This window comes from Haplochromis burtoni, unplaced genomic scaffold (genome assembly GCF_018398535.1).
Source record: "Haplochromis burtoni strain Fernald_Lab_line unplaced genomic scaffold, NCSU_Asbu1 Contig_7, whole genome shotgun sequence".
In the NCBI taxonomy this organism is placed as follows: domain Eukaryota; kingdom Metazoa; phylum Chordata; class Actinopteri; order Cichliformes; family Cichlidae; genus Haplochromis; species Haplochromis burtoni.
Genome location: NW_024582368.1, coordinates 1,396,101 through 1,424,021, shown reverse-complemented (window position 1 = coordinate 1,424,021; position 27,921 = coordinate 1,396,101). Strand labels below are relative to the sequence as shown.

At 38.3% G+C, this 27,921-nt stretch overlaps 3 protein-coding genes across 6 annotated transcripts in view; all 3 read left to right on the top strand.

Annotated features, from left to right (window-relative positions):
* The window catches only part of rgra (retinal G protein coupled receptor a), a 9,512-nt gene extending 3,959 nt beyond the window's left edge, over positions 1-5,553 (top strand). Inside the window, exons 6-8 of one of the 2 annotated variants that reach the window (XM_014336793.2) lie at positions 2,606-2,719; positions 3,008-3,200; positions 3,878-5,553. In XM_014336793.2, the coding sequence (XP_014192279.1) occupies positions 2,606-2,719; positions 3,008-3,151 (258 nt within the window). In that variant the 3' untranslated portion in view covers positions 3,152-3,200; positions 3,878-5,553. Of the gene's footprint in view, positions 1-2,605; positions 2,720-3,007 lie in introns of both variants that reach the window. The other variant, XM_005913998.3, reaches the window with a different exon arrangement.
* Positions 5,554-13,469: 7,916 nt separating this feature from the next.
* slc18a3a (solute carrier family 18 member 3a) lies at positions 13,470-16,343 on the top strand. Its single transcript, XM_005913997.2, has one exon. The coding sequence runs from the start codon at positions 14,023-14,025 to the stop codon at positions 15,571-15,573; it is 1,551 nt and encodes a 516-aa protein (XP_005914059.1). The 5' UTR covers positions 13,470-14,022; the 3' UTR covers positions 15,574-16,343.
* Positions 16,344-16,441: 98 nt separating this feature from the next.
* Positions 16,442-26,004, top strand: chata (choline O-acetyltransferase a). Of its 3 annotated transcripts, none has more exons than XM_042224908.1 (16): positions 16,442-17,015; positions 17,898-17,965; positions 18,207-18,305; positions 18,638-18,829; positions 19,115-19,233; positions 19,757-19,810; positions 19,912-20,092; positions 21,941-22,118; positions 22,207-22,376; positions 23,109-23,209; positions 23,318-23,446; positions 23,537-23,659; positions 23,746-23,887; positions 24,130-24,192; positions 24,272-24,409; positions 24,926-26,004. In XM_042224908.1, the coding sequence occupies exons 3-16, from the start codon at positions 18,258-18,260 to the stop codon at positions 25,355-25,357; spliced, it is 2,070 nt and encodes a 689-aa protein (XP_042080842.1). In that variant the 5' UTR covers positions 16,442-17,015; positions 17,898-17,965; positions 18,207-18,257; the 3' UTR covers positions 25,358-26,004. The 3 variants fall into 3 exon arrangements, with proteins under 3 accessions (XP_042080842.1, XP_014192255.1, XP_014192254.1); XM_014336769.2 differs by having other exon boundaries at positions 17,731-17,965; XM_014336768.2 differs by having other exon boundaries at positions 16,442-17,965.
* The last annotated feature ends 1,917 nt before the right edge of the window (positions 26,005-27,921 follow it).

Sequence of the window (27,921 nt, the reverse complement as noted above, 5' to 3'; positions counted from 1 at the left end):
TTTACGTCAGTATCTGACCGATACCGATACTAATATTTGGATCGGTCCATTTCTACCAGAGAACAGTAATTATGTAATAATCAAACAGTTTACAGTCAAATTATTAGAAAAGGGGGAAAGTCTGCATTAAAACTTGGAAGCAGAACAACGCCTAGGAATGTGACACAACCTAAATTAAGGAGAGAAAATGGTCACAAATAATTTGGGGTTATCTAAAAGAAAACTCCATCTTGTAAATGTGTAATCAGTTTTACAGAGCTGATCATTATCCCTTCTGGAAAGGTTCAAGCATAAGCAAATGTCAGTGTTTCTTTTCAGCTACTTACAGATGATTAAATATAAGTATGTAGGGAATCCCCGATATATGTGGATGGAGTTCGGAGATTCTTTTCACAGTCTCAGCACCACACAGATTCACCATGGTGCTAGAACACTTGGACATTTTGACTTTAAGTGGACTCGTATGTCATTGAGGGTTTTTTTTTTCTTTTGGTTTGTTTGTATTAGAAAAAGACAGAAAACAGTAGTTTGTGAGCCACAGATTTATCTGCCAGGCACAACAGCAGTAAGTGCCTGATCAGGATTTAACAGACAGTGACTTTGTGTACTCTTCCACAGCTCAGACAGATCACAGTTTCTTAGCTATAGTTCCATTATAGCTGTTGGGACAATTTTATTTAGTTTTTTGTAAGCTTAGTATATTTACTGTTATTTAAAGTACAGCCTGTTTAAGTCAGCAATATTTTTTCCGTCTTTTTAGCTTTAATAATAGAGACTTTGTGGTACTGTGCAGTGTTTACATGTTCTCCCTGTGCTTTTGTGGGTTCTCTCTGGGTACTCTGATTTCCTCCCATGGGCCAAAGAGATGAATGTTAAGTTAATTGGTGAGTCTAAATTTGATGTAGGTGTGGATGTGAGCATGAATGGCTGGCTCTGTGTTAGCCCTGTAATTTGTCTGGCAGCCTGCCTAGTGTGTATTCTGTGTGTCACCCACTGTCAGGGGTGATACAGAAAATAAATGGACGGATGGGATTTTTATAAGCTTAAATCAGGCTAATGTCCAGCAAAAGCACTACAGTGCATATGGCTTTATTTTGATAAAGTATCATTAAACACAGAGAATTTTGTCTATTCTTGTCTGACTTGGTCTGATTGTTATCACTTCTTTATTTCGAGCATTTTGGAGTCTTCATCTTTCTCTGGGGATAAATTAAACAATCCTCTATAAACAAAACTATTTTATTTACCTCATGAACCTAGAAGCAAGCTCATTTTACTGAGATAACATTAACACTCAGTGTAGGACGGTCTTTCACAAACACACATTTGATAAAATGGCCTCAAAAACAAATTGTTTATAGAGGTTTAGCTAATGTAATGTTCCCATTTGAAAGTCAGTTCATTCAATTCTACCAAATTGGTAGCAGTTCACCTAGATTGCACTGTCAACATCGTCCTCATAGAGCCTAAAGTTTAAACCTGCTTTCATACAAAAAATGAAAGCCCACAAAATATTTGAAAATCACTAATGTACTCTGATTGCTTGGCACCTGTTTTCAAAAGATTACTATATCACAAATCAGGAGCAAAACAAGAACTTATATGTCTTTATAAGAGGCAGCTGGTTGTGATGGTAGCCCAGTTAGTTGGGTGCTGCTTGAAATGTGTGAAATCATTATGGAGAATTTTTTAAAGCTGCTTTGGTGCATACAGAAATGTGTTTTACTGAAATTTAACACTTTTTTTTTATCTCGACCCCAGCTATCAAATTAAATTTTTTAGAAAAAAAGTGTTCGGACTTTCCTTTTACAATGGGTCTTTAAGGACTCACTGTCTGGTTTCCCTATGGACGGTCTGTTTCCCAGGCAGTACAAACTGAGTGTGTAATAATAGCCTATTAAATAAGTAAGTAAATATTTATTTATAAAACATCCTTCAAGCTAAATATCACAAAGTGCTTCACAATGAAATCATATGTTTTTCATCCCACTTTTAAATCAAACATAAACCCCAGTTTTTCATCATTTCTTATGTGTAGCATACATTTGTGGAGCTCTGTGAACAGAGTAAATCTAAACTCAATCTGTGGACACAGTAACCCAAAAAGTTACTATACAATTAAATGACCAAAAAGTGACAAATAGACATTTGTATGCACAGTAAGCAAAAGTGTTCAGTTCTGTGAGGTCAAAAATCTTTTTTTTAAGGTAATATAGTGTCAGTGAAACGATGTTAAGAAAACTAAAGCTACTTATAGGTAGGAATTGTGAAAACTATATGTAAATTTGTCAGTGCTGCTTTATATGTGTGAACTATGGTGCAGAATAATGTCTGCTTTCAGCCTTGGATTACACAGACCTGCCCTCTCATTCACCCACTCAGTGTTTTTGTTTTGTAGCTTAGCATTGATGATCTTAGCACAAACTCGTTTTCACCCGGGCATGTGACTTGCCTCCAAGCAGACAACCTCATGACACAAAGCCTTTTTCTCACCTTCACTCTTTGTGGTTTGCTAATCATTTTTGTTCTTATCCTCTCTTTTTCCCACTTTTCATTCCTTTGCACATTAATCCTCCCTCCACTACCTATTGTTTCCCCTCCACAGTTCAACCCCAACACTCCTCTGAAGACTATGCTGTTCTGCTGGGGGCCCTATGGGATCCTGGCTTTCTATGCTGCTGTGGAGAATGCAAACCTTGTCTCACCTAAGCTCAGAATGGTAACAACTATCATTACATACTTTGGCACAAAGTTTTTCTGACTCCACTTAGTAATGCATTAAAGAAATAGAGCTTAGCTTAGCTGCTTGTTTTTGCATGTAGTTCAAATGTACATATTTAATATAAAACATTTGTTCCTTGAATTTAAAGAATTCTGCCCTTTGTTACAGAAGACATGCAAAGCGCCATGTGGAGTCCAAAACATGAATAAACAACACAAATTATTTCCTAATATTTCTGCTAAGAAAAATCTAATTGACCATAATATTTGGGTCGTGTCTCTGCAGATCGCGCCTATCCTGGCTAAGACTACTCCCACCTTCAATGCCCTCCTGTACGCACTGGGAAATGAGAACTACAGAGGCGGCATTTGGCAGTTAATCACCGGGGAAAAGATTGATGTGCCTCAAATTGAGAACAAGTCCAAATAAACTGAGCATGCAATAATTACATGCATTCTGTCCTTGTGGTTTCTCGCAGGTACATAGATGTTTGTGAGTGTCTGTGCATTTTGTGTGTCTTGAGCAGTGGTAGCCATTGCACCTGTTCTGCTCCCTGTTGTGTCTGCAGTTGTATTTCTAAAATGATTGTCACATTACAAAATAAACATATGAAATAACAAGTACCTCCTAATGGACTTTGGGAGATCAGCATTAGTTTATTGTGCTGTTTAATAATATACAGTTCCATACACAACAGCAGAAACTTTGGGCTTGGCTACTTCTGTAACCACATGAATTTCTCTGTCACTCAATTCAAATGTGATTTGTTTTAATTTTGAGTTCAGAATTAAACATATCCATCCATTCATGTTAATCCTGTTAGTTTTAATGCAAACACTCCTGCAGAGCAAGTGATGCACAGAGCAAATATGACTATTTATTCTTTTACAGACTCTGCTACAGCAGCCTGGGATATTTTAATCATTTTTCACTTTGCTTATAGTGCAAATGTCCTTGCAGACAGCAATCAGAGCATTTTCTCCTTACTAGTTGCCTATTTTGCTATCTGGTTGAAGATGAAAGGCTCTTAAATAGATTAATTCAGCTAAAAAAAGAGACATCACAGTCTGACATTCAGTTTCTTAATCTTTATGGTGCCTGTTAATGAAATATGAAAGTGCATTCAGGCCACTGATATCCCATCATGTGTTGCAGGGTTGTGAGTGATCTCTCTCACCAGGATGGAAGTGCATTAATCCTCTAAAAAAACAGGACCATTCTTGAATTCACATCCCCCACAACACTCTGCCTGTAGATCGACTGAACATGCTTCTTTCCTCCACGCCAGCATCTAAAGTTTGCTATAACAATACAATATCACCAAGAACTGAATAAATCAGTGTTATTTATTGAGGCGAATTCATGTCTGGTCCAGAGTGCTCTATGAATTAATGTTCAAGGAACATTTCACTTCATCCATTTGACTTCTGCATATCATGAAATTTGTTTTTACTTTGATGTTTATGTAAAATACACCATTGTTTAAGCACAACATTGAACAATACACAGTACCATACTGGTTATTATAAAATGACTATTTTTTTAAGTAGGTTTCAGAAACCACGTACCACATTCTTATGGTTTTCTTTTACCAACTGTTGATACTCGTAATATGAAATGCTAATATGTATAACACACGTAAACTTTTGGAAAACAGTAGAGTGCTTCAGAATTTAGTATAAAAGTTGTTTTAAAAAGGATATGTTTTTAAAGATGAGGACTACTTTAACAAATCATTTTTCTGTTTTATGTTACAACATAAAATACATTTGTGGTCACAAATCATTCACACTCATCATGGACATGAATGCCATGATAATTCTGGGCTTTTAATGATTTCTTTGAACTGTTCATTTTCCCAGATGGAGTCATTGGAGTCAGAAAACAAGAATTTGGTGCCCACGTTTCAAAGTACTTTTATTTTTCTCCAATCCACATACACACATCCCGACTACTATTTGGTCCTTTAGCAAGTTGCACCTCAACCAGATGCTTTTAGCAGCCATAAACAAGCTTCTGTATAATTGTGGTTTAATATTTGATCATTCTTCTTGGCAGAATCGGTAGAGTTCATTTTAATTAGTTGGGTTCCTGGCACGAATGGATTTTATGCACAGTCCACCAATGTTCAGTAGGGTTGAGGTCAGGGCTTTGGGAAGGCTGTTTCAGAAGTTTATTGTTAGCCTAATTTATTGATTCCAAAATCAGTTTTGATGTGTATTTGTGACTGTGCCAAAATAGCTCAATCTTTGTCTCGTCTGACCATACAATTAAACTTTTCTCCTGAAGTCATTTGACGTATTAATTGGGCAGATCCAAATTTTAGTCAAGATCGAAGGTGTTGAGTTTGGAGCAAGGGCTTTATTCTTGTTGGTACCCTCAGTCTTGTGTTGTTTCTGAGCATCATTATCAGTTTGCTCTCATCTGAGGGTGACAGTTTGGGTTTTTTTCCAGTACTTGGCAAATCGGTGACACATTCGAATAACTTATTGTTATGTACAACTAATTGAACTGATTACTGTGGACTGGCAGGTGTTTAGAAATGTCTCCAAGAGACTTTCCTGGGAAAATGCAATGAATGAAATAAATGAAGTCCTTTCAAATCTTAAATATTAGTTGGTGGAATTTGAAAGACAACAATTCTACTCTACAATGTATACATTAGATTTTGTATAATGACCGGTCCCTATAAAATCCTATAAATACTGGAAAACATTGTTTTTGTGTGGCTGATGTAATGTTTATAATTTGCAGTCATCCTGATTAATCTAAAACAGTGACAACATGCACTCAATATCCATTCAATAATCAAATAATAAAGAATTGCAGATAGATAAACTCTCTTGTCTTTTCTTATCGTTTTATTCATGTTCAAAAAGATTATGATGCTTATCTAACAAATGTAAATTACCATTAATGACTGACAGTCCTTGTGAGGTTTAAATAGCAGCTATGTGTGCAGTGCTGGAAACCTCTTTCTTTTGAATCTTAACTTGAGAATTCAAATGAAAAGATGCACAGAGCAAGTTCAACACTTGGAATCAGCTAAACAAGGAAAAAGGATTTGCCTGGTCATGAAACTGCTTGTCCATGAATTATCCAATTACTTTTGACCCTCTGAAAATATGGAATGATGTGTAAAGGGGGTTGTAATTCCTAAAAAACACTAATTCCAAATTTTTCTGAAAAGCTTGAATTAATATTGAAACATTGCAGGTCAATCACATCTTGATTGTTTGCTTTAAAATCCACTGTAGTTGTGTACAGAAGGTAAACTATCAAATAAAATTCACCATTATCAAAAATAAGCATCAAGATCTAACTGTATAAAGATCTGATGTATACAGTATGTATTGTTGCGTGTATTTCTACTCTTCAGTATCGCTATTTGTACTTGAGTTTAGCTCTGGGTATTTCTTCCTCCACCGGATGTGTGTCAGGGTGATTACACTGTAGTATTCATTCAACCAGCATTGTGGACCTAACACTCAGTGGATGTAACATACAGTAGAAGCCCCCAGTTGGTGTTTTTAAGCAGATTAACTGATGACAGTCTGTCAGTTGAGTGTGTTGTTGCATAATTAACAACTGCTGACACATGTGTCATCAGCAACTTTCTCATTTATTGCAGGTAAGTCAACCATTTTCCATTAAAAATTGGACATTTATGGTTCCTTGATCTGTACTTGAAAAAAAGGACTATTTCTGCTAGATGCAAGAGTCCTCTAGAGATTATTTTAGTAATTATCAACATAAAATAACCACCAGAGCCTTAATGACATGTACATTCAAGTCCCCGGACACTGGTGGGCATATGGAGCTGTCATCTGGTAGGAAGGGTTACTCTGACCCCACTTCCTGAACCGCTGCAGGCCGTTATTAACTGCCAACATGAAAGGATCTGTTGTTTCAAAGAGCATTACGCAAGAAATAATGAGAAAGTCAGTTCACCACCAGAGTAAAATAGTAGTAACCCAGCGCTTATCATTTCAGCTCCTATCTGGTATTGCCATAATTTCTCCAGGAATCAAAATAGTGGAACATCTTCAACTCAGCAATTTTAAGTAAAACGAAAAGTACAGGAAGTAAGCTTATATTTTCTAGATAATAAAATATTAAACAAGAAAAAAAATAAGAAAATACTTGTTTCTGTGCAGTATGTTATCCCTGACTATGAAGAATTGCTGTGAAACACTTAAGGATAGAGATAAAATCTCGTTAAAGGGTTTATTAATAGCTAATCATGAAGTGTCGTCATCGATGATGTCTGCAGATTAATTATTTAAGCCACACTGGCCAAAGATTTACTTCAAATAGCTGCTGGATTATGTTATACTCTGAATCCAAATGTCTGGCAGCAGAGCACGGGTAGCTTTTTTTTTTCCATCGGCTTTCCTTCTCTTACAATCAAAAATATTCAGGCACTTAGAGTTCACCGAGGATTATGTCTGGTCAACCAATGAAGTTTTCATATGGGTTTTTTGAGAGGATTACACAGGAACATGACTACAAGTGCTGGAGAAAAGGTGCTGGGGGGGTGGGGGCAAGTCGAGATCCGTGGACGTTCCGAGAAAGAAAGAAGTCATGAATCAGTGTTATAAAAAAATAATGTGGAAGATTGGAAGGAATACGATTGTCTAATGTGTGTGTGTGTGTGTGTGTGTGTGTGTGTGTGTGCTGTGTCGTGTGTGTTGTGTAGAGTGTGTGTGTGTGTGTGTGTGTGTGCTGTCTGTGTGTGTGTGTGTCTGAGGCCCCCAAAACAAGTCTAGGTAGCATGTGATGTGTATTAACTATATTGTTTGAATGGATCCTGTAGCCTCAAGCACAGACTGTTATAAAAAATAAAAAAAAACTAAGTGGTTAATGTCTACAGTTTTTGATTAATTATTTTTTGTTGATATTATAAAAACCTCAGCATGCACAAATCAGTCAGGTAATTCCAGTATTTTATTTATATGTGACTTTGCCCTAATTACCAACTATCCTTCTGTGTGATACACAATCATGCTCACTAGATTTGCAAGGTATATGAAAATACAGCACTCCACCTTCCCGTCTAAATATGTTTACTACTTTATCTCAAAATCCCAAATGCAAAAGATCAGATTTCAAAATGGGACTTCACAAACCAAAAGGAGACCTAGCTCTATTTCATACACAGTCTTAGTCGGTCTTAAATCTTACATCAGTACGTCTTTATAAAGCTGGACCTACAAACTGACAAATTGCTAACAAAAAAAAGTAAATTAGCTTGATAATGGGTAATACTTTCTATTAATATAATATTAATATGTTTATGCTAGCCTTTTATCACTGGCTTCTACCTCCTACCTTAATAATAGACAGCTAATGTGGCTACCAGGAAATTGCTAATAGTCAAACAGCTGAGTTACATTGAACCTTAAAGCAGATTCGAGCACAGCTTCTTATTTTTTATAGACAATGCTTTGCTTAACAATGATTTCACAAAGATCAAAGCGCTGTAAAGAGAACTATACAGGAAACCGAGCGTGTGCAACAGAGGCAGAGGTGTGTTATTACATGGCTTTGGATGACGGTGATTAACATAGCATATTGGAAAAACAAAAATATCTAAAATCATTCATAACGATAATTTATAATGAATTTATAATCAATCTTTTTGAAAAACATACAGGTAGTAATTGCTGCATGTGTGACAATGTCCCACATTCAGATTGGTTTGCCCATTATTGAAAATGTGTATAAAAATAAAAATAAGAGTTTAATAATGTTTGTTATATAAATGAATAAATTATACATTTCAGCAGGTTTAATTCAAAATATTAATAAAGTAAAAACGTGCAACAGGCCCAGTTGGTCTTATTTTAAATCCTTTGGTGAGGAGGAATGAAAAGAGAGACCCAACCTGGGGTGCTAATTCCTCTGCCACCCTTTTTAATAGAACCAGAGAGGGATTTCGGCTCCTCATGACTGACCCCAGGCCAGCCGAGCACAAACACAAGATAAAACATCAGTCGGCTGCCTCAGGTCGACCAAACTCTCTTGACTGTCAGTGATCTTGACTGTCAGATGTGGAGCCGATTATATAACCCTGACAACATGAGACTGCACACGCACACACACAATACACAGCAACACAAATGCTCTTGTTGAGCAGCCACAGGACAATCAATGGTAATGCTGAACACAGCTGCTCCTCCAATCAGTTCATTGAATTTTAGAAATCCCACTATTTGTACACAGTGTGATTTACAGAAAATGAATGGACATGTGAACACTATATTCACATTCATCTTACCAATAACAATGTACACATAGCACATTACATATTAGCAAAAACATATTTGTTTTGAAGAAACCACATTTTTACAGGATTAGTGTTTCACTATAATCTGGATTAAAGAGGGGCTGTGCATCACTGCTCTTTAGAAATCACTATTTTAAATCATTAAACCACACACTTTGACCAGAATAGGATGTACCGGTCTGAGGCCACTTCATACTTCACATGATTTACATTTACACGACATATTAAATATTTAAGTTTATCAAACAGATTCAAATATTAGACAAAGAAAAAACAAGTAAAGACAAAAAGCAGCTTCTAAATGAAGGTACTTAAAATTGCTGCTAAGAGTGGCCCAACCAGTTATTAGGTTTAGTGAAATCACTTTTTCACACAAGGCCATGTAGGTTTGAATTTTTTTTTCACCTTAATAACAGACTGCTTCTTTTTTGTATGCTGGAGTTTTAGCCTGTATTTTCGGATGGCACGGTGTTCACAGACAGTGTTTTCTGGAAGTGTTCTTGAACTCACAAAGTGATTTCTGTAACAGAAACAGGGCAGTTTTTAATTCAGTGGGACCAGAGAGCCCAGATATCACACAGGCATCCAATTTTGAGTTTCGGCCTAGTCACTTGCACACAGAGATTTCTCCAGATTCTTTAAATCTTCTGATGTTGTGTGCGGTAGATGACAAAGACACATTTTTACATTGAAGAAAATAATTCTGAAAGTGTTACACAGTTTTTTGCAGATTGATGAACTTTCACCCATCTTTACTTCTAAGAAACTGTACCTCTCTAAGATGCTCTTTTTTAAAATCTTTTTGACACATGTTGCTGTAACCAAATTGAAAATCAGTTATTTACTATACATGAAATAATAAAACGTCTTAGTTTAAATATTTTATATGTTTTTTATGTTCTGTTGTGAAGTGTGGCTTATTAGATTTGCATTTTTTATATACATTTTGCACAGTGACCCAACTTATTTTGGAATCACTGTTGTATACTTAATTTCTTTTCTTTTTTTAAAGTTCTCACTCTTCATTGGTGCACAGTGTCTTCTACAGCAGCCACATAGATGAATCACACTCTACTACATAGACCAACAGCTCTTACTATTAATTTGACCTCAGTTGTATTTTACACATAAACATTAATTTTGGCCTAAAGCAGCAGGCCAGTTTATGCACAACATCCAGTCATCAGTTTTTCTAACCACACAGGGCCTGGACGCCATCGCAGTTGACACTGGGCAAGAAGGTGGACACACTGCACAGGTTCCCAGTCTATCACAGAAACAATCCATTCACACACAGAATCACCAATTAGCCTAGCATGAATCTCTTTGGATATCTGCATGGACTGAAGGAGGTTTTAGCACCCCCAAAGAAAGGCTACTCTATATCGCTGAAAGTAGTATACCCTGCTTTAAATACAAATGAAACGTTGCTTAGCATTTGCTGATTTCAGTTTCAGTCTATTAAAAAGAAACTAATATTATAACCATCAGTGGCGGTCCTAGCCTGTTTTGATCGTTGCCTATGCCATTCCCACTATGCGCTGGCATGACGTCGGGGCAGCACGAGTACGAGCATTTTTGTTTGTTTGTTTTTTGTCGATGCCCGTGATGCCGCCCCCCACCACGATGCCGCCCGGGCAACCGCTCGTTTCGCCCGTATCAAAAACCTCTATGGATAACCATTTAGCTCCACAGGGGTTATTTTTGACCTTTCATAATGTGGGCATTTGGCCTCAGTAGCTTTGGATTTTGTGTGGCTGCTAGAAATTAATGCTTTGATAACTGCTCGAGATTACATGGTGATCTTGAATCTCCTGAGCAAATCAGATCAGAGCAGAGTCACTGGGAAAACAGAAAAAAAAAAAAAAAAAAAAGGAAAATGTTGATCCCTTAACACAGCCAATCCAGTTATGAGGTCTGTGCTGGCCCTGAGAGGACATTGCACTTAAAACAGATAAAGATGGGGGTGATTGACAAAATAAGTAAACACAGTTAACTAAGTTTGAAATCTGTATAAACGGTTTGTGTTTATTTATCTGCCACTTCTGTGTGTAACTGTGTCTTCATATGTTTCTGTTTATGCGTGAATGCTGACAGACGGAGTGAGCGAGAGGACGTCAAGGTCAAGAGCCCCTTGGGAAAACCAAAAGCCAACTCGCAGTTTGGCCTTCATGACTGTGCATAAGCTTTTCCGCTACAGTATGTTTACCGAGGAAAATAAATGTGATTATCGAGGCCGTTCTCTCATTAATGTGACATAACATGTGGTCTAAAAATAAAACTAATTTTGAGCTGCCTTTTTGTCAGATTTGTAACAATTATTAGTCGGATTTAACATGCCTACGTCAAATCGCTCGTGGAAAACAACGGGATTTAATTCAAAGAGGGATCAAGTAGAGTGTAAATTAAAGCTAAATTTATTCTAACTTCAGCTTAGAATACTTGATCATACTCATTGTTTCCTTTATGTCTGACGGTCTCACAAGTGTTTAGATTTTACACCGTTGCCCTACATTAGTCATAAAAAATTAGGTCTTTGAGGTCTTTTGGGTCTTTTTATAACAACAGAAAATTAGGGAACACGTATCAACTGGCAGCTAAACTTCATCAAGAACAAAAGATTTCTTTCTTCTTACAGATGTTAACATCGAGAATCTTTGAAGGGGTTTTTTACTATCACACACGACGATTCGTTTAATTCTTTCAAGGCTCATGAATCCACCACATTTAGTCTGCATGCTTTCTATTTTATTTCATTTCAAAGTTGTTTAAAGAGAGGACAAGAGTGTTGGTGGCTTCTACTTTTTTCTGACTTTTTAGGTTTACTGTGTTTTTCCTGTGCGTCTGGCGCTTAATGTCATAGAGACTTTTGAAAATGTAAAAACATAGTGCACATAGTGAAATATGAGTTTATGATGAAAATTATAAAGAGCAGGAATGAGAGAAAACATTGAAATAATAATAGCAGCGCTGCGGGGATATGAGGACATCTACCGGCTGAACAAATGCACACAGTAATCACAGTAAAGATACTAATAACTGATTGATAAACTTATCAAAACACAATCTAGCTAGACGCTCCTCATTGATTATATAAATATAACTCACAATCAAACCATAATGTAGCATAATCATTAAAAAACAAACACAAAAACTGATTTTGCTGTGCAGTTATAGGTTGGTCAAAATTCACATCTCAGGTTTTTGTTTTTCGTCAATTCAATCTTCCTCCACTAGATGTCGGCACAACTCTGTCTCATATCCCAGGTCTGTAGCTTACTACAAAAGCTGACAAATCAAGTTGTATTTTACACGCGAACACATGAACACAGTATTTGCCTCTCATTGAGTGAAAAAAACAAAACAAAAACGGAAATGAGTTTGAATCTACTTCTACTTCTTTAAATCCCATTTTACCTGCTTTCAGTTTCTGAGAAAGTATAATAATAAAAGTATTAATAATAATGAAATTGTGTATCATGACAAAACAAAACGACATGTGACTCCGATAACTGATTCATGAAAATTCTCTGAAGGGTAGACAATTGTTGAAACTGAATTATTTTTCTCTCTTTATTAGAAAAAATTGCTGTCACTGAAAAGTCCTGCAGTTACTGTTTATTTCAGCCTCACCACTGGATGGCAGTATCTACTTTTAAAACGTCAGTTCACTCATTTCATTCAGCTTTTCTGTTTTCTGTCGTTTCATGACGTACTGGGGTTTTACTGATGTTTTTTAAAGTTTGTGACTCTCTCTCCCTCTCTCTCTCTCTCTCTCTCTCTCTCTCTCTCTCTCTCTCTCTCTCGCTCTCTCTCTCTCTCTCTCTCTCTCTCTCTCTCCTCTCTCGCTCTCTCTCTCTCTCTCTCATTTATATATATATATAGTATATATATAATATATATCTATATATATATATATATATATATATATATATATATATACGCACAGTCATGAAGTTAACTATATATATATAGTTAACTGTATATATATAAACTACTGGGAAATAGCAGTGGTTAACAAAAGCGCATTGTTTAACTGTTAAAACGCATTGTTTTAGTGTCGTGTTCTGTGGAGCTGTCCACTTGATTGTGGTGCTGAATGGAGGGTGGGCGGGGGTCATTTTAAAAACTAAAATTCTGCATGTTTCTTTCCTTGTATGGGTACTGCTGCTCGTGATCGCAAATGCATTCCTTGCGTTACTGAATTCAGAATCAACCAGAGAACTGAATATGTGCTCCTCTGTGTGTCCGATTAGAAAATTATTCTACTTTTAGCTTTGAATCAATTATAACCGCTGAAAATCTGGTAAAAACTGTTTAACATTGAGAAGGTTAAACTGAGCCATGAATCTTCGACTCTCCTTTCAAGTAACTCAGTGGACAGCAGTGCGCACTCGGGATTTTATGTTTAATTAGCATAAAAGATCTGCTGGAGAGCAGCAGGACTGTGCGTCACAGCCATTGGCGAAGGTGGGAGGGGGATACCTATGGGAGCCAACAAACTGCAGTGTGTACTCCTTCCTCCGCCGACAAAAAACATCTTGCCTGATGCGAAATGATGACTTAGCTCACAGCGTTACAGGTGACCGGAGACAGCTGGGAGTGTCTGGGTGCCGGAGGGGCGCAGCAAACGGACCTAAAACAGCCAGAGCACTGATGGAGCCGGCACTGTGAGGAGTGGGTGAATCCCCAATCTGGGAGTGCTGCCCGGGGCAAGCGCGTCACCTGAATGACGGGATATGAGACAATGAAGCAACTAAGGACGGCGGGGATAAAACGAGTGCAAGTCACACAAGTGGAAACGCGTGTGCGATGACGAACAGCGCAAGCGACAGAGAAGAGGTAAAGCAGAGAAAAGTTACTTAGTTAATTGGAGTGCCGGAAAAGAAAACACCATTTTTAAAAGAACATACACACATGTGCCAAGTGTGCGTAATTCTGTGAAAAGCAAACTGAGGAAGCAGAATTTCTTTTTCAAAAGTCAAGACTTGAGTCAGAAAAGGATAAAATCATGGAGCCGGAGGTGACCACAGAGGGCCAGGGCGCTAATATGGCACAGTCTGCCGCCTCCAAATTGTCCCAGATGGGTGAAAGAACTAAACAACTGGGCAATGTAATGCATGACCCAGAACGACAGAAACGGATTATTCTAGTAATAGTCTGCATAGCACTTTTATTAGACAACATGCTGTACATGGTAATTGTGCCAATTATACCCGATTACCTTGAAGAGCTACAGAATGCAGCGGATCAAAGCCAAGCTGTTGCAACCAACTCCACTAATAGCACCCACAAGATCACCAAGGGGAACTTCGATCTGCAGATAGGCGTTCTTTTTGCCTCTAAGGCCATCCTGCAGCTCCTGGTCAACCCGCTAAGCGGCACGTTTATAGACAGGGTCGGGTATGATATCCCGCTCTTCATCGGACTAAATGTCATGTTTCTCTCCACTGTTATTTTTGCCTTTGCTGAAAACTACGCGACTCTCTTCCTGGCGCGCAGCATGCAAGGCCTAGGCTCTGCTTTCGCCGACACATCCGGGATCGCTCTGATCGCAGACAGGTACACAGAGGAGGCAGAAAGGAGCAAAGCGCTTGGCATTGCCTTGGCTTTCATCTCTTTTGGGAGTCTTGTGGCGCCCCCGTTTGGAGGGGTCCTCTATGAATTCGCAGGGAAGTCGGTGCCCTTCGTGATTCTGGCCTGCATCTGTCTCATTGATGGCATATTATGTCTGACTGTGCTGAAGCCCTTCTCTAATCGTGAGAGAGAAAACATGCCAGTTGGTACCCCCATATACAAACTCATGATTGATCCTTACATAGCTGTTGTGGCCGGTGCTCTGATCGTTTGTAACATCCCCCTCGCTTTCCTCGAGCCCACTATAGCCAACTGGATGGAGGACACCATGCATTCCAGCCAGTGGGAGATCGGCATGACATGGTTCCCTGCATTCTTTCCTCATGTCCTAGGTGTGTATCTCACTGTGAAATTAGCAGCCAAGTACCCCCATCTGCAGTGGTTTTACGGGGCTATAGGTATGGTATTTATAGGCGCAAGCTCGTGCACAGTGCCAGCCTGTAAAAACTTTGGACAGCTGATGATTCCGCTGTGTGGCATCTGCTTTGGAATCGCCTTCGTGGACACGGCACTTCTACCAACTTTGGGTTTCTTAGTGGATGTGCGCCACGTGTCAGTGTATGGCAGTGTGTACGCGATTGCAGACATCTCCTACTGCGTGGCGTATGCCCTGGGGCCCGTGGTGGCCGGACAGATAGTGCACGACCTGGGCTTCGTTCAGCTCAACTTGGGCATGGGGCTCGCCAACGTACTTTACGCACCGGCGCTGCTCCTGCTGAAGAACGTGACACAAATGAAGCCTTCTTTCTCCGAGCGAAACATGCTTCTAGAAGACGGTCCAACGGGACTGTATGATACGATTAAGATGGAGCAACGGGAGAAAAAGAGAAAGGGTTTGTGTACAACGATCGACGAGAATGGCATTGAGACCTTTGCTCGGCGCTCTTATTCAGAGGAGGAATCCTCTGGGGGAGAGTATGCGTAAAAGACCTTTAGCTGGGTGTTAAACTATCCAAGTGCCAATGTAGAGTTGTCTGTATCATGTCCGATTCAATCAATTCCATAACACTATTATGATTGTGTAACAATATCAATTATTTACCGCTTCTGGTGACAAGTTCTCTGGGTTTTGTCAAATTGAGTAGGTTAAAGCTTTAGCAGAAAGGTGCTCGCTTGCGTTTCTTTATTTAAAGGTGAGATTCCTGTGAAAGATTTTGCTGAGATAAATGTATATTCATTAAGAGTATTTATCATTGTATCGGAAACTGACTCATATCGTGTTCAGGGATTGTGCAAATGTGTTTGAACAAAAGAAGAAATGTAATGCGTCTTTCACTGTAATCTGTATTGTATGTCACACGGCATTTGAGAAAGGTGGGGGAAAAGGTGAAATCTGCTTTTGCGTTTTATTAATTTTTTTTCTGGAATGCATAGGAATGTATAGCCTCACTGTATGATGATCCGCGACTGTACATAAATGTATATTCATGTACATAATTAAATCATCATCATGCGAATGATATTGTTTATTGAAATGGTTTATTTAGGGTACAAATTGTAATTTTTATTCTGCAATGTTATTTTCCTCTATAAATGGAGATAATATATACTTAGAAAGTTATCGCAACTGAAGAATGATATTTAAATGTGTTGTTAAAACACGAAAGTGTCTCATTTAAAGATTCTGACATGTTTTGCCCGTGGAAACAAATTGGTTTGAAAAAGAAAATCTGAAATTAAAGTTTTTAAGGCCAACATATTTGTGGTGCTCTGATCCTTGACCGTGAATTTCAAATAAAGAGAAGCATTTGATTTTACAGTGAAAGTGTAACTGAAAATTTCTGGGGAAAATGTCATTGGTTCAAAATATTAATAATTTCAGAGAGTTTTATGGTTTATATGAATAATAGGGTCCATTGAAGCATCTTGTTGGTCACACAAATATCTGCTCATAACGTTAAATGGCGTCATCTGAATCGGTCAGGTGCAGTCAGGTGAAAGGAGTCGTGCGCCTAAACTGTTCTGCGTGTAGTGTTTGTAAATTTTGAAAGCCAAAGGGGGAAAAAATCCACGAAAAATGCGTCCTAATTGTTTTCCTGCAAAGTGCTTCAGCATCTGAGGAGCTCAGATGGCGTCTAAATAAGGTGGGGTGAGCATGTGAAGTGCCAAATAAACTTCCCGGCGAATAGCAGGACTTCTGGGAGGAGCCTGGCTGTCAGGAGGCTGAGGTATCCTCTTTTAGCATCTCTCCTGAGCCAGCCAGGGAGTTGTGCTCATGCCATGTAGGGGATTGAAAGATGCTTAAAATGAAGGATCGAAGCAGTGGCATTTTAAAGAAATTCTGTTATAAACGGATTCAAGTAAAGATGGACCAACTAAAACTACCTTCTTGAGCTCCAGGAAGAGAGGGTGTTTTTTCCCTCGCTGGTGAGTAAAAAATTCAGTTGCACTCTATTTTTTGTTGTTCTTGTTAGTTTCGCCTTAGTACTGGGAACATGTTTTCATCAAATGTGCAGTTTTGTAAGGCAATTTTCTCTCACTTCATGCATGTTATAATCTTGAAGAAAGTGCGCATTTGTATATTTCTGGCAGACAGAAACAGTCTGATCTTGTATTTTTTATCAACTTTCTGCGTGCATCATAATATTTTTCATCTGCAGATGAAAACTGATGGTTCTTAAATTGTTCTTCAGATGTCTTCATGGTTCTTTAAAGAGCCATCATACGTCAAAGAACCTTTTTATTTTGTAGATGGTTCTTCAGCTATTACAAATGGTTCTTTAAAGAAAAAAAGGTTCTTCATCCTTAGCTATCTAAGTTTGATGGTGTAAAATGGCATAAATATTTATTCACTATAATGAGGGTGTGAATTATACTGTGTGTTTTGTTTGTGTGTATGTGTGTGCGAAGGTGGAGGGCGGGTTACCTGGTGATTACCCTTTAAGAGCAGATGGTAGGAAACTGAATATTCAAATAAAGCTAGAAATACTTGCTTAAAAATATACTGGTGGCAGGGGTGGGGGCCAAAGCCTAATGAACACACTTACCAACACACTTACTTAGTTTTGGCAAAGCACACTGCTTGGGTAAATGATCTGAGTACTTGTTCATCACTGAGCAATTTATTAAAAATGTTTTTGAGCCGAATGACAGGGAGAGAGAGAGACGTTAGAACACGTCGTACTATGGCAACCTCCCGGGAGCGGATGGAGGGGGTCAGTCGTTGGGATGTGCATGCGCAGGCAGATCGCGCGAGCGGTGTGCCTTGAACTTTCTAAGGGAAAAACACTTTCTCACGACCGGTGACAGCGAAGCGGATAGCAGTCTTGAGCACCTGCTGGTCTTTGAAGATCTGGATTCTGGGACTGTTGGAAAAGGTAAAACATTTTCATTTCCACTGAAAGAAATGGTTCTTTAAAGAACCATTGTTTGAAAGGTTCTTTGTGGCACCAAAAAAGGTTCTTCTATGGCATCAGCCTAAAGAACCACTTTTGGTTCCAGTTGGCACCTTTATTTTTCTGAGTGTGAGTGTGTTGGTTTCCGATTGTCACTGTGACTGCCATTTATATTAATAAGTGTCGACTTTAAATAATGACTGTAGATTTTGTTTGTGGACAGAGAGTTCCTCTTGTGACTCCACCTGCTTGATTGCCCGTCTACACCGCCAACATGCCAGTTTTCGACCGAGACGCCTCCGAAGATTCAGGGGGCCGAGATGTAATTACATCTTCCATCTGCCTTATAAGTACACCGTATATGTTTTTCTCAATTCTACAACAGATAAATTTACATTTTACGATTAAAGGTTGCAAAATCAAATAAGGTCTAACAACATTTCAGGACATAAAAGTGGCTTTCAAAGGATTACGCTGGAATTCATGGGCAATTTAATTGGAATTTAATTGGAATCTCATCGATTCCTTAAATATTTGCTTAATAGCATGCGCAATCCTTGCATGGGGAGACTTACGTCATGTTTAGTCAAGAATTTGGAAAAAGGAAAACTGGTGATGAGAAGTGAAAGCTTTTCATCCCACCATGTTCTCCAGGCTCTGCCAAAGCTGCCGGTGCCCAACCTGAAAGACACACTGGACATGTACCTGAGGTGCATGAAGCACCTGCTCACAGAAGAACAGTTCAACAAGACGCAAAACATAGTGACGCAGTTTGGAGCCCCTGGAGGAGTGGGGGAGCTACTACAGAGCAAACTCACGGAGAGGAGCGAAAACGTGGCAAACTGGGTAAATAAAAATTAAAAACATAATTTTAATGTTACAAGACGTTAATTAATAAGTGAAATATAGGTATTTAAGAAACAAAACTCTGTGTTTTGGATGCTTATACGTTTAAAAATGTTAAAGTTTTAAACCAAATCTTGAAGACATTACTGATGTCGATAAACCTTTTAGAAAGGTTGTGAAGCATGATGCTGTTTTATCTGCTTTTAATGGTCCAGTCCCTTTTTTTTTTCTTTTTTTTTTACCTTCAATCCTGTTTGGTTTTTGCTTTTTGTTTTTCCACCATAGGTTTATGACTACTGGCTGAATGATATGTACCTGAACAACAGACTTGCTCTACCTGTCAACTCAAGTCCTGCAATGGTCTTCCCACAGCAGAACTTCATGGCTCCTATTGACTCTTTAAGGTATGCACACCTGAGACGAGTGAACCACGAAAAAAATCTCATCATTTGATACAACGGGACAGACGAAGCCTCTGCAATCCACTAGTAGACAGAATCCTTTCTTCACTGGTGTAGAAACAGTCTCTGAAAGAAAAAAAAAATATCTAATTGCTCGTGTTACAAGTTGTCGGTGATTTTGGTTATTCCAGCACAAAGACTGACAAATAATAGTGAACTGTGAGAATTGCTTTTCTACCAGATTTCATTGATTATACAAATTTGAACACTTCCCTCTTGGCTGGACACTTTCAGAAAGGGTCATTACTCAGAATGCCTCGAGGTCCGAAAACTGTGGTTTGGTTAACATGGTATTGATCTTTTACCGGTTCCTTAACCACATGATTTACATGAAGCATTTATGTTGTTAGGTGTAATGAAGCTACACAATTAATCAAGAAAAAAAAAGTGTGGTGGCAAAAGAGTGACCAAGTACAATGTGTGTGTTTTGTGAAGCATTAAAACTGAGCAGAGATATTCTTTCTAGATTTGCTGCACACTTAATATCTGGAGTTTTGGAGTACAAGACTCACCTTGATGAGTGAGTTAACATTTAATTCAAATTGTCACAAAAGAATATTCTTCACTTTCAGTTCTTGTGTAGAGAAAAAGCCTGAAAATGTTGTGTATGTCTGCGTGTAGCCGTGACCTGCCTGTGGACTATGCCCGGGGCCAGCTGGCAGGAACGCGTCTGTGTATGGAGCAGTATTATCGTCTCTTCACCTCCTACCGTCTGCCAGGACCTGAGAGGGACACTCTCGTAGCACAGGAGAGTAGCGTGATGCCAGAACCTGAACATATCATCGTGGCGTGCAAAAACCAGGTCAGACTTGGAGAAAACAGACCCAGGGCAAGAGCCATTTCTTAGTTCTCCACCATATTACATGGTCTTCATCCAACGAGAGATTGGTTAGCATGTAACACAGCACATTCCAGATTTCTCATAGATATGCATTACAATTTGATTGATAGATTGAATCTTTATTTTGAACATGTTGAAAAAGTACAACAACATAGAATTAAAAGAGACAAATGAACAAAGCAAAACAAAAGGAAAACGAGCAACCACAACTCAAATAACTTTCATGTTCAAAAAGGAGCAGGAAGAAGCATAAGCTTATTTAATCCCACCCCTTTTCCACTATCTAGTAATCAATAGACTACAGAAATACCTCCTTGCAATTACATTATATGTCATGTGTAATTTTTTTTTTTATATATATATACATATATGTTTCTATCTATCCATACATACGTATATACACATCACATATACACATTTTCAATAAAATACAATATATATTATATATGTTATATATTATATATATATATTATTATATTTTCTATCTATCCATATACACACTATATACACATTTTCAATAACCCCAGTAACACCTCAAAGGATACACAACCTACAGATATATATATACCCATACCAACATACCCGTGCACCCGCACACACATGAAAATATTGGACAAGAACACCCTATCAAATCTCTACCTTTCCCTGTACCCTGTAAAAACCATATCCTTAAACCGCTTTTTAAACTGCTGCCATGCTTCGGACATTGCTTCATATCTTTACTTAGTCTGTTCCACAGCTTCACTCCACACACAATTTTGTTCTTTATGTTGGAATGCTAATGAAAACAGAACAGATCACTTCACAATAGGGGTGACACAGTGGTGCAGTGGTTAGCATTGTCACCTCACAGTAAGACTGTTACTAGTTTGAACCTACTATAGTAAGAAGAAATTCCTTTTGATGTAACTAGGTCGGGCTTTTCTGTGTGAAGTCTGCCTGTTCTCCTCATGTCTGTGCAGATTTCCTCCCACAGCCCACAAACAGATTTGTTAGGTTTGGTTGTTCTAAATTGGCTGTCTGTGATGGAAACTTGATGTTTACTTGAATTAAGATCATCACATCCAACTAGATTTAATAAAGAGTGTAAATAAACTAAGGCTTTATTATCAGATTATCAGTTGAGCTAATTCAAACAGAAATTAGGAAAAAGAAAGAAAGAAAGAAAGAAAGAAAGAAAGAAAGAAAGAAAGAAAGAAAGAAAGAAAGAAAGAAAGAAAGAAAGAAAAACGATTTTATAATAATAATGGATTGCATTTATATAGCGCTTTTCAGGGCCCTCAAAGCGCTTTACAATTCCACTATTCATTCACTGGTGGAGGCAAGATACAGTTGTAGCCACAGCTGCCCTGGGGCAGACTGACAGAAGCGAGGCTGCCATATCACGCCATCGGCCCCTCTGGCCATCACCAGTAGGCGGTAGGTGAAGTGTCTTGCCCAAGGACACAACGACCGAGACTGTCCGAGCCGGGGCTCGAACTGGCAACCTTCCGGTTACAAAACAAACACCCAACTCTTTGCGCCACATCACCCTTATATCATGTGCCCCACTATTTGTTACACTTGCACAGTTTTTCTGTGGCTTTAAACTGCTTCTGAGGGAGTCATACCATCTGTGCAGGTACTCCTTGTTCTTCTTGCTCTTTGTGGCTCTGGCTAAGTTTGGGGCTCAATGCTAAAAGAATCACTTAGATGTTATTTCACAATGTCAGGAAATTCTGAAACAATGCATATGTCCACATGATTAGGAAAGTTAGTCAGTACCAAAGATTCCTAAAACTTTGTGGCTAATCTGAACCCTTTGTCCAGTTCTTTGTGCTGGATGTGATGATCAACTTCCGGCAACTGAATCAAAGAGATTTGCTGACTCAGCTGGAGAAGATTGTCAAGATGGCTGACAACGAAGAAGAGCAGCTCCCTCCTATAGGGCTTCTCACTTCAGATGGACGGACAGAGTGGGCTGAGTCTCGTAGTGTACTAATGAGAGGTACATTTCAAAAGGGATTTTATGTGGACTGCCAATAAAAACTCTTTTATATGAGGTGCCTCTCAGATGGACTTTTGTTTTCCTGTAGAGTCTACCAACAGGGACTCGCTGGACATGATTGAGCGTTGTCTGTGTCTCGTCTGTCTGGACGACGCAAGTGGACCTGAACTTAGTGACACCAAACGAGCCATGTTGATGCTGCATGGAGGTGGATTGACAAAGAATGGAGGCAACCGCTGGTATGATAAGCCAATGCAGGTAAGTGAACACATTTATCAACAAAAAAGGTTAAATTAATGTTTGTTTTATTAACTTTTTGTACATTCTGTGTGGAGACCAAAATTCTGAGTGATATTTGTTATTAAGGGAAAGAAAAGTCTGAAGAAAACGTGGGAACTGTCTAAAATAACAAAATCCATGTAATGATACTGAAAGATAAGATACGATAAGATATCTGATGTCCAAAGTGAACAATATTTTTGGAGATAATTTATTTGAATTTCAGGAGCAGGACCACACCTCTACGCACGCCCCTTTCAGTTCTCTGTCAGCCCAGCAACCACCACCAGTCCCCACTGAGGCCCCAAACCACAGCCTCAACTCATGATCAAAGCCATCTGCCATTATCTAATAGAAACATTGTCAAATCTTAATGAGGAAGTTTTTTTGCCTTCTTAATGAGGAAAATTAAATGAACAAATTCATGTTGATTTCTCAAAGCATTAAAGGATATAACTAACCAGTTCCATGGCCAATTAAGGAAATGCAAACTAAAAGTGGACGTTCCACTGGATTTAAAGCCGTCATCTCACAAAGTGGCAAAATAATTTAGTTTACTCAGGATTTCTTCACTTTAGGGGGTAATGTATGGATGTAAGAACATGTATTTGGAGCAAACAGTGCAGAGGTGCAGCAATCAAAAATTTTTATTATTAAACATTTCAGTCCAACTCAAGAAAACAACCCCTGAAAACAACCTTTCTGTAACAGTTTATTGTAGGAGCTGATGGCTGCTGTGGAGTCGTGTGTGAACACTCTGCATTTGAAGGAATTGTCCTTGTGCAGTGCACAGAGTATCTCCTCAAATGCATGTGAGAAATGACACACATCTGATTTTGGAAGTGTGCAGTATATATGAGTTACATGTTTAAAAAATACGACTATTATAAATAATTGCTCCATTTATTTCTACTCATAAGGATTGGGAGTCCATCAAAGCTGGTCAGAGCTGCAAGTGTGAGCGAGCTGCCCGCGCCACGCAGACTCCGCTGGAAATGCACTCCTGAAATTCACAAGCTCATCACATCTGCTGCTGATAAACTCCAGAGGTGTGGTTTTCTTTAGTTCCTTGTCATTTGAAGAGATTAATTAATATGAGAAGCACATGATTTCAATAAAATGTATTCTTATTTTGTCAGAATGGTAAAGAATCTGGATATAAATGTCCACAAGTTCCATGATTACGGGAAAGGGTTTATCAAGAAGCAGAAGATGAGTCCAGATGCCTACATCCAGCTTGCTCTTCAGTTAGGCTTCTACAGGTAAAAAAAAAAATTTAAAAAAAATTGTCATCTTACAGAACTGATTAAACTTACCTACATTTTGTTCTCCCTGTACATGACTGCAGGTGTCATGGCAGACCGGTGTCCACCTATGAGAGTGCTTCTCTACGTCGTTTTCAGCAAGGCAGAGTAGACAACATTCGCTCAGCAACACCTGAAGCCTTTGCCTTTGTCAAAGCAATGACTGAAAGGAAAAACAGCACAAGTGTAGGTTGTTTTTATACAGAAACTAAAGTCATACTGTGACTCAAATAAAAGCTGCTACAGGTTTAAATTAATTTTGAGTGGCTTAATCAGTTTGAGGGGGGGGTTTTTGGGGGGGGGGGTCAGTAATGCTAGTCTGTTTTCTATTAGATTTTGTCTTGATGTATTGAAGCATGAAAATCTACTTACTGTAAATTAATGACCTTAAAGACTAAGCACTGACTGTCAGTTGTTTACTTCTCCAGGACACAGAAATGATGGAACTGTTGAAAGGAGCGATAACTGCACAGACCAGTTATACACGTCTGGTAACTATTCTCTTCTTCCAGATTTCTATGACAGAGACTCACATTAAATAAATGCAGTAACATACTTTCTATTTTTCAGGCTCTTACAGGGATGGCAATAGACAATCACCTACTAGGGCTGCGTGAAATTGCACATGAAATGAAGATGGGGAAGCTCGAAATGTTCAAAGACGAAGCCTATCTTATCAGTAATCAGTTCATTCTCTCTACAAGTCAGGTATGTGCATGTAATTTTGGAATAAAATGATTCATATTTTAAAATTCAGTTCAATTCAATTATATTTATACGGTGCCAATTCACAACAACAGCCACCTCAAGGCACTTCATACTGTAATATAAAAAAACAAACAAACCATGACATGATCCTCTGTGAGCATGCACTTGGTGACAGTGGGAAGGAAAAACTCCCTTTTAACAGGAAGAAACTAAAAGAAAGTGGGACAGCCATCTACCCTGACCTTTGATCTGTATTAATACATCGTAACACTGCAGTTACTATAATGGTTATGCCCTTCTTGTTTATTCTTTATAAAATTTCTATATTGTAACACAAAAATGGTAACTGGTTGTTTGAACTAAAACTACAGTTTAGGGTTTCCTTGTAATGAATGAGGAAAAACATAATAACACAAATCAGTCTCACTACCTACCTAAACCTTTCCTAGAGCAGTATTTCATCACACCAGTAAAGCTTCTAGTAGTTTAGGACTGAAGCATTTACTCTTCCCTCAGGTTCCCACTACTGTTGAAATGTTCTGCTGCTATGGACCCGTGGTTCCAAACGGATACGGCGCGTGCTACAACCCTCAGTCAGACCATATTATCTTCTCCGTGTCCAGTTTCCATGAGAGCCAACAGACATGTTCAGCAGAATTTGTAAAGTGCTTGGCGCAGGGACTTCGGGACGTAAGGGATCTGTGCAATAAATGCAACGCTGACTGCGCTGCCACAGAGGAAAGAAAGGGCCAGACACAGAAGGCACACACACAGACCGAAACAAAGTGGGAGGAAAAATCCCTCCAGAGACCATCTGATTTGACTAAAAACAAGCAAACAGTCCCACAGGTTCTGGTGAAGACAACAGACCAGAGTAGCGTGGAGGCCGAAACTCAGACGCTACCACACGGAGAGGCACAGCCTCTGAGCAAAATTAGTAAATCATAGAAAACTGTCAGTGCCTGTGGTAATAGTGGTGATGTGATATTAAATGTGTTTTTCTGTGCTGCAATAATGTATTAGTAAGTCAATTTTAAAATATACACTGTACAAGCTGTGATACAAAATGTCATGTAGATATTTATTGTTGTAGAAGATGCTTTTTCCAGGAATTGAAATGTGGCTACTACAGGATACATGTAGCTGAGAGTTCGTGCCAGACGAATGGGTAAACCTGACATGAATCAGCCAAAGAAAGAAGTTTATTTATTGCTGACCAACAGGTCTTAGAGTAAGGTTAGTGGGAAATATTGAAAAAAAGGAAAACGAGAGATGCAAACACTGGAGGTTCATTCGTATTATCACATCTCTGCATCATCTTTGCCGTCAGTCAGTTTGACAAAGCAAAAGCAGGCTGTGAGTTATGCCAAACGGCTGATTGTCTCACAGTGTCAACCTGCAAATTGCATGCTGCTATCTAATGATTTTCGGAAGACCAGAAAACAGCAATCTTCTCCTTGTGTTGTCTTCATAAATTCTTGTGTCTGTTGTACCAGTACCATGTCAGAATCAGAATCAGAATCAGAAAGGGTTTTATTGCCAAATGTTGAGCAGGTTTACAACATTAGGAAGTTGCTGCGGTGCTTCAGTGCAAACATATTGTCATAAAAATATAAAAATAAGAATAAGAATTAAAAGTGCTAAGTGGATAGATATATACATGATATATACATGATATATACATGAGTGCAGGTGGTGATCAGTGCCAAACATGGAATGATGCAGTGAACACAGCGTAGGGTCATGTGTTAGTGGTGGGAACAGTCATACGGTTATTGTTCATGTGTCCGACAGCAGAGGGGAAGAAACTACATCTGCCAATACATCTGCTCAAAAAACAAAGTATCCTTTTATAAAATCCTCTTCATACTGTTCTGTACTCCTTATACTGGGACTCACACTGTGCTTGTGTACATAATAAATCCAATGTAGCCGTCCAAGATTTTATAAGGATACTTTATAGTTAGCCTAAAGAATGTTAAGTTGAACCAAATGTGTAAAGTTTTGAGCAGAATATTTCAATTAAAAATTAAGTTATTTATTTTTGTATCATATACAAATATATCTATATATATATAATGTTATAGAGAAGTAATCTGAAAAGTAAATATATAAAGGTTACTAACCAAAGGTGTTCACTGTATTGATGACTGTCAAAGTACTGTAATTAAAAGGCGCTGCTAATGAATAAAAGGAACAATTTAAAATGCTATCTTGCTATTAAGAGTTGAAGCATATTTCATGTCTAGTTTTTTTTTTTTTTAACCTCATATGTTTTATTATCACATGCACTACACTGCACGACAAGTTTCTCACATGAAAATGGCAATCATTTTGACCGTAAACAATGATCAACATACAGTCTGGTCCATAATTCACTGAACAAGATACATTTTTGCAGTTTTGCCTCAAACAATCAAGACGTGATTGAAGTGCAGAGTTTCAGCTTTAGTTCAAAGGGGTTTCATAAAGATTTGAAATAACTGTTTAGGAATTACACACATTTTCATACACAGTCACCCATTTCCAGAGACTTCAAATTAATTGGACAATGGTTTGTTTAGCTGATTCCAAGTGTTAAACATGCATCGAGTAGCTTTACACTGGAATTCACAATTCAAGTTCCAACGGGGTGTCAATATAAGTGAAACAGTCCATCATCAGGCTGAAAAACAAGAAAAAACAATTGGAGATACTTGAAAAGCTTTAGGATTGACCAAATCAACAATCTGATATAGTCTTTAAAAAAAAGGAATGCACTGGCCAACAACACAAAAAGGCCTGAAATACCAGAAGCAATAACAGAATTGCATTTCATTGGTTAAAAAAAACCCCAACAACTTCACAACGTCTAACAAAGTTAAAAATATTTTCAAGGAGGTAATCATTATCAAAGTCTGCAATAAAGAGATGCCTTCACAAACATAAATATAAAGGGTTTGCAGCTAGTGGCAAACCACTAATAGTTCAAATGATGACTTCAGATGATCTCCATCCAAGTGCTGAAACAGTCTTGATATTTTGTCATTTTGTCTAATCCCCTTTGAGACCTTGAAAATGGGACTGTGCATAAAAGTATCTGTTATTCCAAAGTAGCTAATACAACATTTTTGTCTCTAATTTAAAAGCAAAAAGTCTGCAATTACATTACATATTGATTGTATTGATAGTGTGATGTAAATTTACTGTTGTGGTGTGCACAGGCAGAATTTGAAAAACTGTGTCTTTGTCCAATAAATATTGGATAACTGTAACCATAAATGTCCGCTGTTAGACCCAAAACTCAATCCTCTGATTTAATAAATCACATTTGTATAGCAGGTTGTTTTTTTTTATAGTAAATTTTAAAGCAATGTTCCTTTTGGAATCATAACCTCTTTTAGAAAGGTTCCACTTAGCTTCTTAACAAAATCATTTATTGAAATACATACTGACCTTAAGAGGCTCCTGCAGGCAACCAGTTGATTTGAGCCGAGTTTATGTAGTGATCAGTTGCTCCAGACCATTGTATG